This window comes from Uloborus diversus, chromosome 5, assembly GCF_026930045.1.
Source record: "Uloborus diversus isolate 005 chromosome 5, Udiv.v.3.1, whole genome shotgun sequence".
NCBI lineage: Eukaryota > Metazoa > Arthropoda > Arachnida > Araneae > Uloboridae > Uloborus > Uloborus diversus.
Window position 1 is genome coordinate 122,517,760 of NC_072735.1, and position 17,472 is coordinate 122,535,231.

At 31.2% G+C, this 17,472-nt stretch overlaps 1 protein-coding gene across 1 annotated transcript in view; it reads right to left on the minus strand.

Annotated features, from left to right (window-relative positions):
- Nucleotides 1-2,735: 2,735 nt before the first annotated feature.
- LOC129222798 (uncharacterized) overlaps nt 2,736-17,472 on the minus strand; it is a 131,729-nt gene continuing 116,992 nt past the window's right edge. The window contains exon 4 of the mRNA XM_054857343.1: nt 2,736-3,362. Coding sequence (XP_054713318.1) covers nt 3,339-3,362 — 24 coding nt within the window. The 3' untranslated portion in view covers nt 2,736-3,338. The remainder of the gene's footprint in view (nt 3,363-17,472) is intronic.

A 17,472-nucleotide genomic window follows, 5' to 3' on the forward strand; every position in this document is an offset into this window, starting at 1 on the left:
TTAAGCTATTCAAATTTCAGGCTAACCTGAAAATAAAGAAAAATTACTACGTTAGTGGGGGTGGATTGCTTTAAGAAGGCCATTGATCTTCATTGGGGACTAATAAATTGACTAGGACAAGGCAAGCTGGGCCAAGAGCCTGTTGCTGGTCGTCACAATTTTATTTGTATTTGTATTTATTTGTATTGTAAAGTATTCGACGCAAAAACTTTACATCAGTTTCATGAAAAATCATAATAATCTGGCACAAGTATTTCCTCAAATCTTTATTACTTATATAATAAGTATTTTTAACGGTTTAATTTTCGATTTTCATATGTTTGCTAAAGGGAACGAGCATTTTATTTGTCGAATGTATTTGGCGCATTTGTGATGTATAATGGATGGGTTTGAAACTTTACTATTGTTATCAAAAAGTTCAGGTAAAGAAAATAAAAGTTACAGAAAGTTTTAGAAGAATAAATAATTTTCTTTTTTTTAAATTCATGTCATACTTAGAAAAAAAAATGTAAAAAATAAGGACAATATCAGACATAAAATATTTTTAAACAAAAAAAGTAAGAGTTGCAATTAAGATCGAAAATCTTAACATGGCTTTTGTACAATAGTTTTAAAATAAACGTAATACAAAAGATATATAATGCGTTTCTTTAAAACACTGCTTCTGTATGTTAATTTACATTTTAACGACATTTCAATAACGATATTTAAAAATATATATATATCAGGCTCATAGGGTTTTTAAAAATGTGTTTTTAAGAACAAATGTAACAAATAATTTAATAATTTGATGTCTGCCATTACTAGTTTTAAAATGATTTCATATCATTACTATTTTCTCAATAAAATTATTAAAACCAAGTATTTTGAAAAGATTTTTAGTCTTGGTTTTAGCTGCCGCATTCAGTTTTTCGATAAATTAAGGTAAAAGAAATAATTTGAAATTAAAACATTTTATATGTTCAGTACTTAATCCTGTTATTTTTAAAATTTCAAAAAAAAAAAAAGGATTTTTTGATTCATGGTCAATACAAATGTACAGAATTATATATATTGTACCTTTTTTTAAAAAAATTGTAATCAAGTTACTTTGAAATTCAAAAAAAAAAAAAAAAGAAAGAAAGAAATTAAAAAAAGAAAAGTAAAACATAGTTTTTTAAGAATAATTCAATAAGTCTTTCGACAAATTGTATTTTAACTATGTCTTCAAGCCAATTCCTTAATAATTCATGTTTCCTTGTCATTATAAACAAAAGAAAAAAAGATGACATAATTTACTACGTATTATTTAATATCATTTAAACGATGATGTATATTTGTCTAGTATTAAATGTGATTGGGTCAAAAGTTTTTGATCAGATGAAATTATTTTGGAAAAAAAATCGAACTATATTTCACACATTAGTTATAAATATTCAAAGAAAGTCCAGAACGCATATTCGAAGCTCATTACCATATCTGCAGAAAGAAATAGCGTGAATAATATCACACAATCCGGATAAAGATAAGAAAAAGTTTCATTGTACTTTTTGTACTTTATATCTTTGGTTATTTATCTCCTCTAAGAGATATTTTATACATCTTTGAGATCAGAAAATATCAAAGCATATCCCACTTTTTCATTTTACCATCGTAACTTAGAAGGCACTACAAATCTTTTCTAAGCAAAAAATAACATTTTTCAGCGTTATAAAAATAAAAAAGGCAAGAAAATTAAGACCACTTAGTATATATCCACTCATATCACAAAGAAGAGTGTTTTGTGAGGGTTCGTTACCATAAATGAAATAATTACCGTGAGATATAGAAAAATCTTTATATATGGTAAATAGTGTTTTCATTTTATAAAGTATAGATATATTCATATACATATGTATCTCAGTATGTTTTCGATGGAGCATTGAATGGTATTTGACCCCTGTAAGTGGCAAAAAATATTGCGTAATAAATTGAAACATAGAAATTGAATGCGATATATAATATAGCAAAGCTGCTTGGGTTTTCATACAATAAAGGGGGGGGGGGTAACAATAAGAAAACAGAGAGTTCATTTAGAGTTTCTATATTTCGCCTGCTTAATGATATTAAATAAACTAAAATACCAATAAAATAATTAATTTATTATCTGATTAGAACTAAAAAAAAAGGACAAAAGCAGCAGAGGAGGGGTGGGAGGAAAAGATGATGAAGAAACTAAAGACGAAAAAGAAAAAAAATGATCATAATAATTATATATACAGCCCCCTCCCCCCTCCCCCAAAAATTGTTTTACTTTAAATTTTATTGTTTCAATTGTTTTTGATAGTTAGCTAGGGTTTTAAGAAGAAAGTGTTTATTTAAATGCTTAAAAATAAACAAATTGATGAAAATAAAGCGTGGAATGTATGTAAGTTCATTTTTCTAAAATCATTTTCAGAAAAAATAATTTTCAATTTCACACGAAATACAGCATTTTTGTGCATTTTGAAAGAAAAATTCACAAAACGCATAGAATTGAAAATATATCAAATAAATCCGTTATTAACATTACCCATCAAACATTTCAAATACAAATTTTCAAAAAAAAAAAAAAAAAAAAAACGATAGGGTTACGGAAATGTATGATTTTCCTTTCTCGGTTAAGAAGTTATATTTGTTAAAATCTTTTTATTTTTTTATTTATTTTATTTATTTATTTTTATTTATGTATTTATTTATTTATTTATTTTTTTATTTTTTTATTTTTATTATTATTTTTTTTTTTTTGAAGAATTTTTGAGCGGAACATTTATTTGCAATAGCTTAAGCATGTCCATATAAGTTTTAAAATGATTTTAGAATAAGAGAAACTATAATTTATTGATGCATTCCAGTGACAAATACCACTCAAGTAAATATTTATATAATTTGATCCCAGGTACTGCTTCTTATGTACACTCCAATAAAGTTACTGCAGATAGCAGTTAGGCAAAAAATTATCAGATTCAAAATATGTTCTCAATTTTTCTTTGGACCACAATTTTATTCCAGTATAGTCGTTTGTTTTTTTCCTTCTTTTACAACAATAGATTAGCTGACCAATGGGAAGGGGGAAAACAACATCAAGTTCAAAAATCAAGGGAATTCGATTAGAAACGCGTCGGTCGTTACCCATATAAAGAACACACACGCGCGCGCGCGCACATTTAATACACAAGAGTTGGCTTTGGGATTTTTTTTTTCATATATCTTCATTTTCCAAGCGGAATAAAATAGTCTCCCTGGTGGGATGACGTCATCGCAGCGGAACGTTAAAACGACGAGAGATTTAGAGAGACACATGAAGAAGGCAGAAAGAGAAGACGGTCAACAATCACACCTCACAGTAGTCGCACCCTATTGATCTGAAAAGAAGAAAAAAAAAAGAAATTAGTCGAAAAGTAAAAAACAAATGTAGATACATGCTATGAGCTCAATGAACTATATTACTCCAGATGGGGAGACCTAAGGCCACTATATAGACGAGTTGACGCATTAGCTTATGATCAGTCAAAGTTTGAATCGGTACGAGTGTTTGAGTGGTTGTCTTTTCTGGCGAGTTATTCGTTTGGTATTTTTCACGGCGAGTAGTTATTAGCGGAACGTGAATTGTTTATTAAATAAAATATTATTTTTGGCCAATTTGGCAAAACCCGAAACTTTGCTCTGGTAATCCTAGCTCTAGAAAAATGAAAAATCCCGTCCAAAATGGCGAAATTTAAGCTGATGCGTTCGACTGTGTTACATAGTGGCTCTAGGAAGACCTTCAGTTATGAAGGTTCTTGGCGACATTCGGAATCAAGATAATTTTGTTTTGAAGATTAACTTTTAATAGAATACTATAGTGCATTCAGGGAAAAGTTATAGCGGAAGTTAACAGAGAAAGTTGCTTTATGGCGCCAACATTTGCCTTTTCCAGGAACTGCTTGCCGAATTGGCGATTCTGATCATTAACATTTCACTTATCTGATCGGCGCTGTTTTCAATCACCCAGCGCCAAGCAGACAACGGCATCACCAAGTGCTACTTTGTTTTGTTTGCTAACACTATCACTTCTTGCTGCAAATAACTGCAGACACGTGTTTCGGGGTTACAAGAAGCCCCTTTTTCATTTCAAAGAAGTATGAGTTTTTGGATAAAATGTCATTCGAAAAGGTTGAAACCGTGAAACACGTGTCTGAAGTAATTTTTGTGCATTCAAATGTTGGTAACTCATTCATTTATTTTTAAAACACAAAGGTATTTATTTATTCGTTACATTTAATAATGTTTATTAATATTCGAAACGTTTCCAAGAAAAGAAAAACTGTTTAAAAAGCTTTGAAACGCTCATATTCGTAACTTATATTCGAAATTAAAACAATGTCCGTTGTCTAAGTGACCATTTTGAAGAATTGCGTGCGGTATTTCTTTTAAAGGGCAAATACACATAAGTGATATAAAAGTTACGAACACATACATCTTCTAAATATAATGCCTTACGACGAGAATGGTAGCAAAAGATGAAATTAAAGAAAAAAAAAACTTATTCATCTTCCATCTCGATCTAATGGTCCAGTCGCTTTCTTTGACTGGATATGGTCCATTAGGTCCGGCACTGCCCTTCCCTCCTCCATCCTCCCTTCAAGCGAAATCTCTGTGGGAGAAAAGGGAGAAAACATGGGGTGTACGAACGACGAAAAAAAAAAGAGGGGGGGGGATTTGAAAATCCAGGGGGGAAAATGAAAAGAAAGAACAGAATTCTATAAATACGTCAGTCGCTTTTTGAATAGCGAAATCGAAATGTTCGGTCCAGAAAGCTCTTTGCGACGCGTGGGTAAGTGTCGACAATATTTTGAGCCAAGTTTCCCTGTTAAAGGGGGTGACAAATAAATTAATGTCCTGGAAGGCTTTTTTGGTGCGAAAATTCCTATGTATTTCGGAAGTTAGCAGCATTCGTCATCATGGGTTTTATCCGAGTAAGAAATATTGCCCAAATGACATTAAAGGAATTCGGCAATGGTTTGCAATATGTTATGAAGAGAGTATGGCGTAGTTTCGTGATTGTATGGTTTTTTATTACGTTTTTTAGTCACTCGCTATAATTTGTTAATAAAGTTAATCATTTTAAAAATGATCAAAATCAATATTTTTCAAAAGGAAAAATAAGCGTACAAAGAGTAGTTAATTACTCAACATATAATTGTGTAACAGTAGCTTTTTTTTTTTTTTTTTTGCATTCCGCAAATACATTTAGAATACGTTTTGAAACATTATAGCCTTAAAATATGAGACTGGCGCCTCTAAAGCTTTAAAATGGGGGTATTTCCTTCAGACAAAAGTACTACTTTTAGCCACTGAAATTGATAAAATAAGTAAAAATAGGTAAATAAATAAATACCATGGAACCAGGAAATACTTATATTTTCCCAACATTTGATTTTTAATTTTTTTTTTTTTTTAATGTCATTTTTCTAAGACAAGACGGTTTATCGTGTGACGTCACAAGTGAAGCAGTCATCTTGGATCGAATCGCCTGCTTGCCGTTTTGTAAAGATATCACCTTTTGGTGATTTTTCACTGCGAGCAAGTATTAGCGAAACGAGAATTGTTAGTTGAATCAAATATTCATTTGGTGAAGTTTGATAATGTCCTGAAACTTTGTTCTGGTAACCCTAGCGACTTGCTGACTTGTGACGTCAGCAGCGAAAATGAAAACAGCGGCAGAACGTCTTTCAAGAGTTTTTTTTTTTTTTTTGAGAGAGAGAGAGAGAGAAAGTTAAAATTGAGGGAAAAAGTAACTCACTTTCAGAAAAAAAATATTTTCAAAAATGGGAAATAAACCAATTTGTAACACTTAGTTTATCTTCGTAATTTTTTTCGGAAATTGCATTTTGACATGAATGAAAGCTAATTGTTAAAAAATTGAATACATTTTAAGAAATGGGTACATTGGTTCAGTTAAAACTACTTTAAACTTTTTAGCATTAGTATCGATCTCCCAATTTTAAATAAATAAATATAAAAAAATAAAAAAGTTATGACCAATAAAAAAATATATTCAGAGCAAACAAAAAGACATATCAGAACTAACAATCAAACATATAAGCCACGTAAAACCACACAAATTCCGATTAATCTCACGATTCAACAAGCACTAAAAGCTAATCGTGCAGCTTTTCTAAATCGATAGAGGCATCTAGGCCTGAGAATAGAGTGCGGGCCTTTCGTGTCCCTTCCCAGTGTCACGCGAAGTCGCCATTCACAAAGCGCCCCGTGCACCAGATGGAGCGAGTTGAGTTGAGTAACCTTGTGGAACGCGTGCACATAACTCCCCTCACAAACCAATCGGCCACCAACTAAAGGGGGCATCAAGTATCGTGCGACAGATGACGAAAGAACGATTGTTCGGCAAAACTTGACTGCAATTTAACAGATGTACTAACAGTTTTGCCTCAGTTTTATTTCCGAGCAGGCGACTGAGCAGAAATTGCTTAAGTATCTTATCATGGAAATGGGCTCCAGCGATCTGCCAGTATAGATAAGGACTTCTGTGAAAACACTATTCAGTGATTTCAAAAGAATATGCATTCATATATGCAAGCATACACATTATATATTCTTCAGAAGTTATGCAAAGCTAATTGCAGTGTTTATACGGAAAATGGCAAGCTCCATAATAATTTACAATTCTAGGACTTCGTTACTGGCACAACAAACCTCTCACTTATTGCAAATATTTTCGTAAAACAGCTAGACTGAAATGAAACTTCTCTATTTTTTCTTAAAACATGCGATCAAAAACGTCGGTTTATCAGATTCGTTTATCTATTCATTTACTTATTAGTTTATTTATTTTGTAATTAGCTGCTAGCTACGTTATTTCTTGTAATTAAGATAACATTGTCAGATTTTGCAATAAATATATTTTTTTAATGCGTTCGCTGTCGCGTCAGTCATCGGTGACTGGCACTGAACTTTTTGTTCACGCCGTGTCAGTCATCAGTGACTGACACGAAATTTTTCATTCATTTCGTAGGTTTCATCGGTGACTTGACAGTATAAACTGCGACATGAAACCGAAAAAAAATTACGTAAACTGCAATTTCAGGATCGCATCATTCATTTGTTTTCTTAAGTCTGTTAAGTTAAGCTTTCTGACAGTTAAGTTTTCTAAACTGTCAAAAACTTAAAAGTATTTTGTTGAAACAACAAAACAAAACAAAGTGCTGAAGTACTTACAGGAAAAAGTGTCTGAGCGCTAAAATTTGAAGAGATTAACTCGACCTAACATATTTAATTTTTATTAAACAAATTTATAATTTTTTTACCGAAAAAGAAAATTAACAGTTCATTGGTGAGACTTAGAAGAAAAAAAAAAAAAAAAAAACTAAATGAGAACTATCAGCATAACCAGACTGTTAAAAATAACGCGGAGATTAATTGCTTCCTGTATCTCAACTAATATTGAACACACATGTTATCATTTCACAAAGAGTAATACAGCTGAAAGCATCAGGCTCTAAACAGGATGAAGGAAAAAAAGAAATCAACATGGAAGAGAGGACGGGGGGATATAAAAGCAAAACCATTTTCATCAACCTTTGCATCAGAGCTATAGTATCAATATTGCTCGAATTTTACGGCTTATTAAACAAAGCAAATAAGAGGTTATTCAAAATTCATTCATAATACACCAGATGGTGCGAGGGTTGAGGATATCCTGCTTTCTCATACACACATGCTAGAAGTCTTTACCGGAAATTAAAAACGTTAAACGAATGCTAATAAAATCTGCAATCGGAAGTGGGATCGTTAACCAATATGAAACCCTTTTCACATAATAATTACACGATATTAGCCTGATGGGATAGACCATAAGGTGCGTCTCATCAAAGTAATTACACAGCTAGACAGTTTGCAATAAAACAGAAATCGAGCACAAAGTAAAGGATTGAAAAAATCTTCCAATTAACCACTGGTAACAGTTTTGAGGTGAATTATTAAATAAATTTTTAAGCCTATTTTCAAACAAAATAATTGAAATCATCACTGAAGTTAACATTTCGATAATCATTGTATCTGTTTTTCGGATTTCTGACTAATTCGAAATTAGTTTTGGAAAAATACAAAGTGTTCAGATGGAAACACGTTACATGTTCTGGAGAAAAACAATTCTGGGGCCACCGCAGTTATTTTGCTTAGTAGAGTGAAAAAAGCGGGACTATTTTTTAATGGTCAAAAACTGTTTAAACATAAAACGTAATTCATTGAGTGTCACAGGTAACGCAACACGTTAACAAAAACGCAAGCCCCTTAAAATAAATTTATTTAAGGGTTGAAATTTCAGAAAGAAAAATGCTTTTTTGTAGCCTTACGTGAATATGAAATGCCAGTATTTTGAACGAATTTAATTTCTAACAAATAACAGTTAAATGCAGCATTAGTTGAATGACGAAACCCATTAGCTTTTTAATATCTTTTAAATGCTTAATTTTAAAGTTTTTTTTAAAAATTTTGATAAAGAAAAGTAACAAACAAGAAATGTAAATATTTTTATAAGCATTCGATATAGTTTTCACATATGATACACTTTAATGTTTAAAATCATAAATTCACTCTAAATACAAAGTCATTTTGCTTAACAACCAGAGAATAGAGCACAGAAAAATTTATTTTTACTGATGTCTTACTTAAAATCTAAGTTTGTTCTTCAGAAACATCCTTTCATCGTACGGTACTTTTCCGGCGCATTTTTATTCATGGCGATTATTTTTCATTTTATTTATTCCCATTTTTTGGTCAAAGTTACATAGAGACTGCTTGCTTGGAGATAACATGTAATAATTTGTCTTTTCAATGGACTTTTAAAGAATACAACCCTTTAAACAAGACGAAAAGTTCCATTAAAATAAATAATATTTTTCCAATTAATTAAATAAAGCCTTAAAATGAAATAACCCGCCAAATAAATGCCCAATCCATTAAATAATATGATAAGATCCACTGAAAGAGTCCATCAACTAAATAAAACGTCGTTAAGGCGCCATTAACCCTTTAAGGACCGCTATCGGACATGTGTCTTATAAGTTATCTTTTTTTAATTCATAAATTATCTTGAAATTTTTTTATAAATTATATTTTTCCATGTTATTGAGTCATTCGAATCTTCATGTTGGCAAAATAAAAGTCAAAAAAAAAAAAAATGTATTCTTCATTTTAAAAAAAAAAAGTCATAGCAAACTTTTACATTCTACCGGAAGCTCATACGGCCCTCAAACTGTAACAATGCAAAATCATTTAATAAAAAAATACATCAAGTCGTTAAAAAAATCAATAAGTTTCATTAAAATGTAAAATTAATACATGAGGAACAAACATGAAAGTGACTTAAACGATAGTTTTCTGTTTTCGCTACTCTGAAAGCAAACAAGTCGTCGAACACGATTAGAACGATTGCGGCAAGTTTCAGACCCATTCCACGGAAAAGCCGACATTTTGCCCTGCATGTGACACTAATATATTTCACTAAAACATTATAATTTTGAAAGTTTTGCTTAAGAAATACACACACGTTTGTAAATTTTTAAGCAACAAAAACTTCGTGCGGTACCTTTTTAACTTATTAGTTTTATTTAAATATATAAGCTGTCACGCGTTGGACAAAATGGCCGTTTTTCCGTGGAATGGCCCATTACGGAAAATATCAAGTGCAAAAATAATTCACATGTGAATCTGCAGTAAAGTTAAAATTTTAGTCACTTGATGCAAACGCAATAAGTTTAATAAGCACAATGAAACGTTTATTTGCATTGCGTTCCTTTACACACTATTTCTGACAACTGGATTTCCCCAACTGTGAAATCCACTAGCATTCCATTTATCAAGAGGCCTGGTGGCAAATCTCAGCTTCCACCACTGGTTCATAGTATCAGACAATATTTATGGCAAGCAAAGGTAATCCAGTTAATTCGGCTCTCCTGACAACGAAATGTTGATCAGTTTTAACAGTTTCGCGAATCGGAATGTTTTCCAACTTTGCAGGCTCAGTTTGCGATTCAAGTTGACGCTTTTGAACAAGGAATTGAAATTTTGGGTGAATGACAAACCATTTCACTTTAAGTTTATTAAGCCAATATGAGAATGTGTACTTGATTTTATTCACCATGAAAAATTCACAATCACTATTCCTGCGTTTACTAAGTTGCAAACTTTATGCGTGAATGCGGATAATTTTGGTAATTGAAGTATATAGTGTAAAAATTTTAATAATATAAATAAAAGAAGTTTTGCGACTTGGATGTCGTTTTATGTTCTACGTTTCGTTAGAATGAATTGTTTTCTTAAACTGGAGTGAGCTTCTTTCCTTTTTTGGGGGGAACTTTTTCTTCAAAATATTACGTGGTTTGTAATCCCATTCCACGCAATCTTGTTAAAAAAAAAGGAAGTTTGGACGATGAAGTATATATTAAAGGATTTTAAAATTTAAAACATCTTTACTTTTTAGCAGAATTGCTTACCTATGCTGTTTTATGTTTTGCAGAATGTTTTCTTCCTTTAAAAATCAACATTTTTGTGCGAAGGAATTTATTTATTCATTCAGACGCTAAACAGCTTCACATACATAGAGGGCTGCGTGCTAAGCGCCTGTGCCTCCGGACACACACAAGGATTTACAACACAAGAGAAGGAAATAACACCCAGGGTACCGGCGGGAATCGAAAACACGACTTCCATCTTAAAAGACGAAGCTTCTACCACAGAGCCACGGAGGCCCCCAAAAGAATTTATTTAGTTCCATACCAAAGTCCTCAAGTTAAGGCAACAATTAAAACATTTTTATATTACAGATGCTTAATATATTGCTCTAAACTGCCTTCAAACTTGAAAAATTCGCATATCTTTATTAGTTTATAAACTAAAATGCATGAAAAAATTAATTTTTTTTTTTTACTTTTAGTGCAAGTAGTGTTGTCTTTGTATATTTTAAGAACGCATTCTCATTCTAATGAAGATCAAGCGTTACGTTATAGAAGTATGTAAATGTATGATGTATATGAATAAATGTTACATATTCCAATTATAAAATGAAGCTTTCAAACGCAAAAAAAAAAAAAAAAAAAAAAAAAAAACTAGTATGAACAAATGTGCATTTTGCAAAAAAAAATCCTTGAACTTATTACTAAAGTCTTAAATAGTAAAATGGTGCATTTGCATGTATAACATTTTTTGAAAAATTGTGAATCTGAAGAACGTAATTACAGTAAGATTACCATAAACTTTTGCCTTTGTACTTAAGTTTCGTCTAGGTGGCAAAAGTCCTGAAAAAAAAAAGTTTGTGATAACTTATAGATTTACATTCTAATGGAACTTTTAATGTTTATTTAACAATCGCAAAAGTTATTTGATGCATTACTGAACATTTTAATGAAGATTGAATTGTTATTTTCTTAGTAGGAGGAGTATTTCATTCGAGAATTTCGCTTTATTGAAAGCTTTATATACTTTTTTATTCATTTGATTATTTCATTTTAAAGGCTTAAATTACTATTTGGCGGAATGTTTTTGTTTAAGGGCTTTGTTTGTTTAAAAGGTCATTGAAAAGGACAAAATAAATGCTATCGCCAAATAAGTAGTTTGTATATAATTTTGACCAGACATGGAGGAAATGAATAAAATTAAAAACAATCGCTGAGATTTAAAATGCGTCAAATGGCGTACCAATAAGAGAAAAGTACGTAGTATTCAGTTCTCACAAAAGACCTCTTACCGACGAAATTTCCGTTTCTTACACTACGCCAGCATAAAAGCGCCGCCTTTTATGCGCAGCTCTTCCAGTCCTTTAATTCACATTCCCATTACTACAGTTTGAAACAGAATTTCCCAAAAGACGGTTGCATTTGTCAGAATTCCTTAAAACGGCAACGCAAACTACATAATAAATGGCACCAAAATCTATATCAATCAATCGCGAAACATTTAGACAAGAAGGTACGGCCCCCTAACCCCTCGAAAGACAAATTATCTCCCTCTCGTTCTTTCGACCGGCAATTCAGGTGGAAGTTAGAGCATCGATTACCAATACAGACGTATAGCTATGTGTCTGCACAGGCAGTTTTCGTTAGCTACTGTTGTTCGTAGAGAAAGGCTAAAGATTTCTAAGAGAAGAGTGCGAAAAAGAGACATATATTTCAAAGCTACATCTCTGAAGTTTTTATTTGATGTTTTAAAGATTGTTACCAGTTTTCGGACACTAAATTTACTATCAGGAGCGCCCCGATAGGAGGTCAATGTGACCTCTCAAAAATGTTCTTATTCAGTAAATTTTGTCTGACGATGTGCAATGAAATGTGTAAATTATGACAACGGGTATACTTGTACAAATAAAAGCAATTAAACTGAGTTAAAAAAGGTCTACATTGTTATAAACTCTGCATTTCTCTTAAAACTTTTTCTAATTGCGTTTATATGTACAAGTATACAGGTTGTCGCAATTTTACTCACTAAAATTATTGTTACAAAAGTGTGCATTAGAAATCGTTACATCTGCTTCGCATTCTGATACCGAAAAATCATCTAAAAAAGGTGTTTACATACCGCAATAAAAAAAGTCTTCGTAGATTTCCATGCAGCTAGCAACAAAACTTAATTTTCTAACTTTTTGGAGCACCGTAAAATGAATATTGTATGAAATACAACTATTAATAAAGCGCCGCTGACAGTTTTCTAAGCGAGCTTTTGAAAAAATGAAGCACATCTTGAAAAACACGGTATTAAATGAAGAACGTGTTTCCAAGCTTTCGACAGTAAAAACCAAAACAAGATATTTATGGTTTACTTTTAAAGCTATATAAATCACAACTCTCCAGGCACACAAAGAGGAGAAATTAGCACCGAGATATACTTATTCTTTTCAGTATAACCTTAGAATTTTTTTAAAAGTATAGTTCTACTACCTTACTCTTGCAATTGCATGATTTCGTACTGCTACGTTGGTGATAAGGAATGACTGATAGGCAGGAAATGACCCAAGAAAATTAGTGCTAAGTTGAATAAATAAGACTACATCCTCTGTTATTGTATTTACTTAAATATTTGTTTAATGACGAAGTGTGATATTACTGAAGTTAGAAAAAAAAAATACATCGGATAAGTTACCTTTTAATAGGTTAAATGTCATGGTTGACTAGTCTTTTTCAGGTCAAAAACAGCTTATTTAGACTACTTAGCCAATTTCAATTTAAAACCTTATTTTGTTTTAAAGAAGTAGTGGTTTAAAGTCAATTCAAATAAATTTGAATTATGTTTGCGGTAACAAATCAATTACGCGTATAAAAATTCGCGTGTGAAAGATGCTGGTTTTAAATTGAAACAAACTTATATGCAAGCATTCCATGATTCTTTTGAAAGAAATATATATTTCTTTTTAACACAGAGAAATATTTTATTAAAAGAAAGTGCATTTTTCTTTTAAGCCTTCTTTCAAGCTACCTCTCCAAATTCGGTACATTTGATTCGGACACTCTATTTATCTAAATATATCTTAATTACCTTAACTGCAAACCGCACATTAGATAGTGTTTTAAACTCTTTAAGGCTATTATTCAACTCGATGTTACTATTAACTTCATTTCATATAAGCCTGATAAGCATTGAATTTAAATTTAGCTTTATGTAAATTAGTTTTACAAACTGTATTCACTTCTAAAGTATTGTTTCGATAATGAAATGAATCTCTTTTTTTCCAGCAATATTCATACGAATTTGAAAACCAATACGGAAACTAGTTAATAACTTAGTTTTCAAGAACGCGTATCTTGCATTTGAGTATTGAGATTTCTAAGATAAGACTAATTATTTAGAAAGGATCAACTACTGTATATACACATATTTGCCTGATGATCAAAACGTGTAGCCAAAAGACTTATCTTTTCCTCATATCAGTTCTGTTAACTACACAGATATTTTTTACAGCATTTTACCTATTGTAGGCGCTTAGAGATAGTTTTATCCCTTTTGTTAAAGTGGTGAACTTTTATCACTATTTTTACTTATGATTTACATATGGATTTTGAAGAGGAAGGAAGCTATTTAGCGGTTTTGGTAACAGAAATTAAAATTGACATAATCTAACTTTGATCTTAAAAAAGTTTTTGCTGAACTGTCTACATACATAACCTGGAAGGAAAATGTAGAAATTTGTAATCTTATTTGGTAAATTCTGTTAGTTAATTTAAGAACTAACGTTTAAATGGGCTCAGTTTCGTTTAAATTTCCTCTATTTTATATACCAAGACAGAGAAAAGATTTATCTTTTAAAACAATAATTGTTATTTTGCTTCAAATAAATAATGCGTAGATAAAGATTTCGACTTTTGTAGAGAAATTTTTCAAAAACTGTTCAAAACCGTAAATATGCTCTCATATTACAAATATTTGAAACTATTAAGCTAAATAAAGATAACAAAAATGCACAATTTTGTTAAACGAAGGCTTCATGAATAAGATGTGCAGTGAAATCGGTAAGTTGACCATTTGCGCTGCGGTACTTCAGTGATCAAATTAGACAGGTGGTCATCTTAGTAGAGTTGTCAACTTTACAGTTTTTACTGCACTAAATAAGTCATTTATTTAACAAAAAATAACTATTAACTTCAATCACTAGTTAGAAAAATGTAGTGTATGAATACGAATGTAATTAAAGACATGCTTTTTTCAACACTTTGTAAAATCATTTATAAAGTTTTCTTTTTACAAAACCACTCAAGTGAAATACGTTTCAATACGGCAAAAAGAAAAAAAAAAAGAGAGAGAGAGAGAGAGAGAAAACAAAAATCAAGAATGTCAATTAAACTTTCCAATTCTTGTTCAACATTCAGTCTGTAGCTCATCCACTAACTAATACTACTCCACTAGATTTCTGTTAAGGATGCATAGATGATAGAACTCCTGGAACCTTTGTCGAAGATATTACAACATTTTAAGCCAAAACCAAATATTATGCGCCTGGTATGACTATAACAATGTTGAGCAACATGTGGCGAGAATTTGAATACAGTATTGAGTTTTTTCCATTTTCCTATTACACCAACACTGAAATTAACTGTTTAGTAGTTTACTTACGATTTTTTAAAAATGCTTTTACAATGTATCAACGAACGCATTATTTTATTATTTTTGTATAGTAACATCTTATAATCAATGTAATCGGGGAGGGTGTTACAAAGCGGGTAGGTTTTCGGAGAACGCTCGAAAATTGTAGTTTTTGGATTTTAATCGCAACAATTTCGGTTTTCTTTCCTAGCAGGGTTCTTGAACTTCAAAATAAAAATTGGTTTTTGCATTATTTCAAACCAAATATTTATTTAGTATCAAACTTAACAAACACGTGAAAAACCCGCTTTGCCCTACCAAGTACCCCAAAGCGGGTAAGCTTAACTAATTGTGATTTGGTACATTTGCCAATCAAATATTAAGTTATAAATGATTAAAATAGTTGACTAGCTACCTGCCATTATACAAAAAAATATAAAATGGTTGTACTTATCCTATTTAAAGTCAGTACAATCTGTTTATAAAACATAAAGAAATAACTGAGTTAATTAATAGACTAAAATTAATTGCCATCCTAAAAAATAACTTTTTAAAGTTACACTTATCCTATTGAAAGAAAAAATCTATGTCAGTACACGAGTCAAGAAATTTTAAATAAATATATGATTAAATCCTATACCCGCTTTGCCCAAAGGCACGTTTTTCATTTCAATAATTTTAACCTTAAATTAATAATTTAAAAAAAACGGAATGACCATCGAACTTTATAGGTGGATAGCGTCAGAATAAGTTAATATGATTGGCAATCAAAAAAAAAAAAAAAAAAAGAAGCTAGTCTTCGACTAATCACAAGTTGCAAAATTTAATTTTTTTTAAATTTTTTTAATTAGAAATATGTATTTTTTTTTTTTTTTTTTTTTTTTTTTTTTTTTTTTTGAGCCTGTTTGCGCTATGCTGCTTTGCTACTGCTTCGCTGCGACTGATAATAACTCCGGGCTGTTTAGGTAAAGACGACATACGTATTCATCGCCGCTAACACAACATGGGGGGCATACGAAGGCCTACCCGCTTTCGACCACCCTCCTCTATTTTATAACTACCACGTAGTTTCATAAAAAGTACAAGGTAGTTTTATTTCGAAATAACTGCTTTCAAATTTGGTTTAAAATAGACAGCAATGCATTTCATCCCATTTTTAACCGACTTCAAAAAGGAGGCGGTTATCAGTTCATACCGTATGTATGTTTTTTTTTGTTTGTTTGTCCACTCATAGCGTCTCACCTAGTGAACCGATTTTGATGATTCTTTTTTTAATGGATAGGGGATGACTCAACTTAAGTCCCATTACTTTGTTTGACCATATTTGTTCTTTAGAAAAAAGTTATGGGCAAAAAACAGTAAATTTTATGCAATTTCCCTATTAAATGATATTGTAGCGAAGTTCGCACTTTTCATCCGTGGATAACGGTGGCTCAGTGGTAGAATTCTCGCCTCCCACACGAGCGGCCCGGGTTCAAATCCCGACTAGGACAAAGTGAATTTTACTAAAATTTCGTTTCTACTGTTTCCCGTTTTTTCTCGAATGTTCTGTTAATGTCTGTATCTTTCCAAGTCTGGAAAGTTCCAGCACTTTCTCAAGTTGTATATAAGGAGATATTACGTTCATTCGTGGTTCTGAATAAAGATCTCGAGTTGAGACTAACGAGTATTCGCTTCATTTGGCTTTCACATTGTCTTCGCTATCTTCATCTATGCGACAATATGAAACTCATTGTTATAAAAGTTTGGTGCCATATAACAGTAACATTAATAGTAATTGTAATGATAATTTTGAATAAAGGCTTTTCTAAAGCAATACAGTGATATAGAGCCGAACTTCTTACTAGGTAACTTCTTACTTTTACTGAAATATCTACATTTACACTAAAAAGAATGAAATAAAAAAATTTTGGAAAAAAAAAATAGAACCGACTTCAAAATTGCTCTAAAAAGTGAAAAATAATTTTATTCTTTAAACACCATCGATAATACTTTTAAACATAATTTTTGAAGTTGGCGCAAAAACAAAAAGTAAAATCCATTGTAACCATGCTTCGTTCATATTTTTATCAAAAAATCATCCAAAGTTAGGAACGAAACATTTATATCGTTACTCAAATATGCTGTCATCAATGCGTAATGCATGTGGCAGTGAAGAAACTGGACCTGGTTAAATTTATACTTGTAGTTGAGTTATGGCTGTGAATGATTTTATCGATCGTTTTTGCGCCAACTTCAAAAATCATGTTTAAAAGTATTATGGATGGTGTTTAAAGAATAAAATTATTTTTCACTTTTTAGAGCAATTTTGAAGTCGGTTCTATTTTTTTTTTCCAAAATTTTTTTAATAACTATAATTAAACACCAGAAGCATTTTCTGGGGAAAACAGCAGGAAAAAGAGG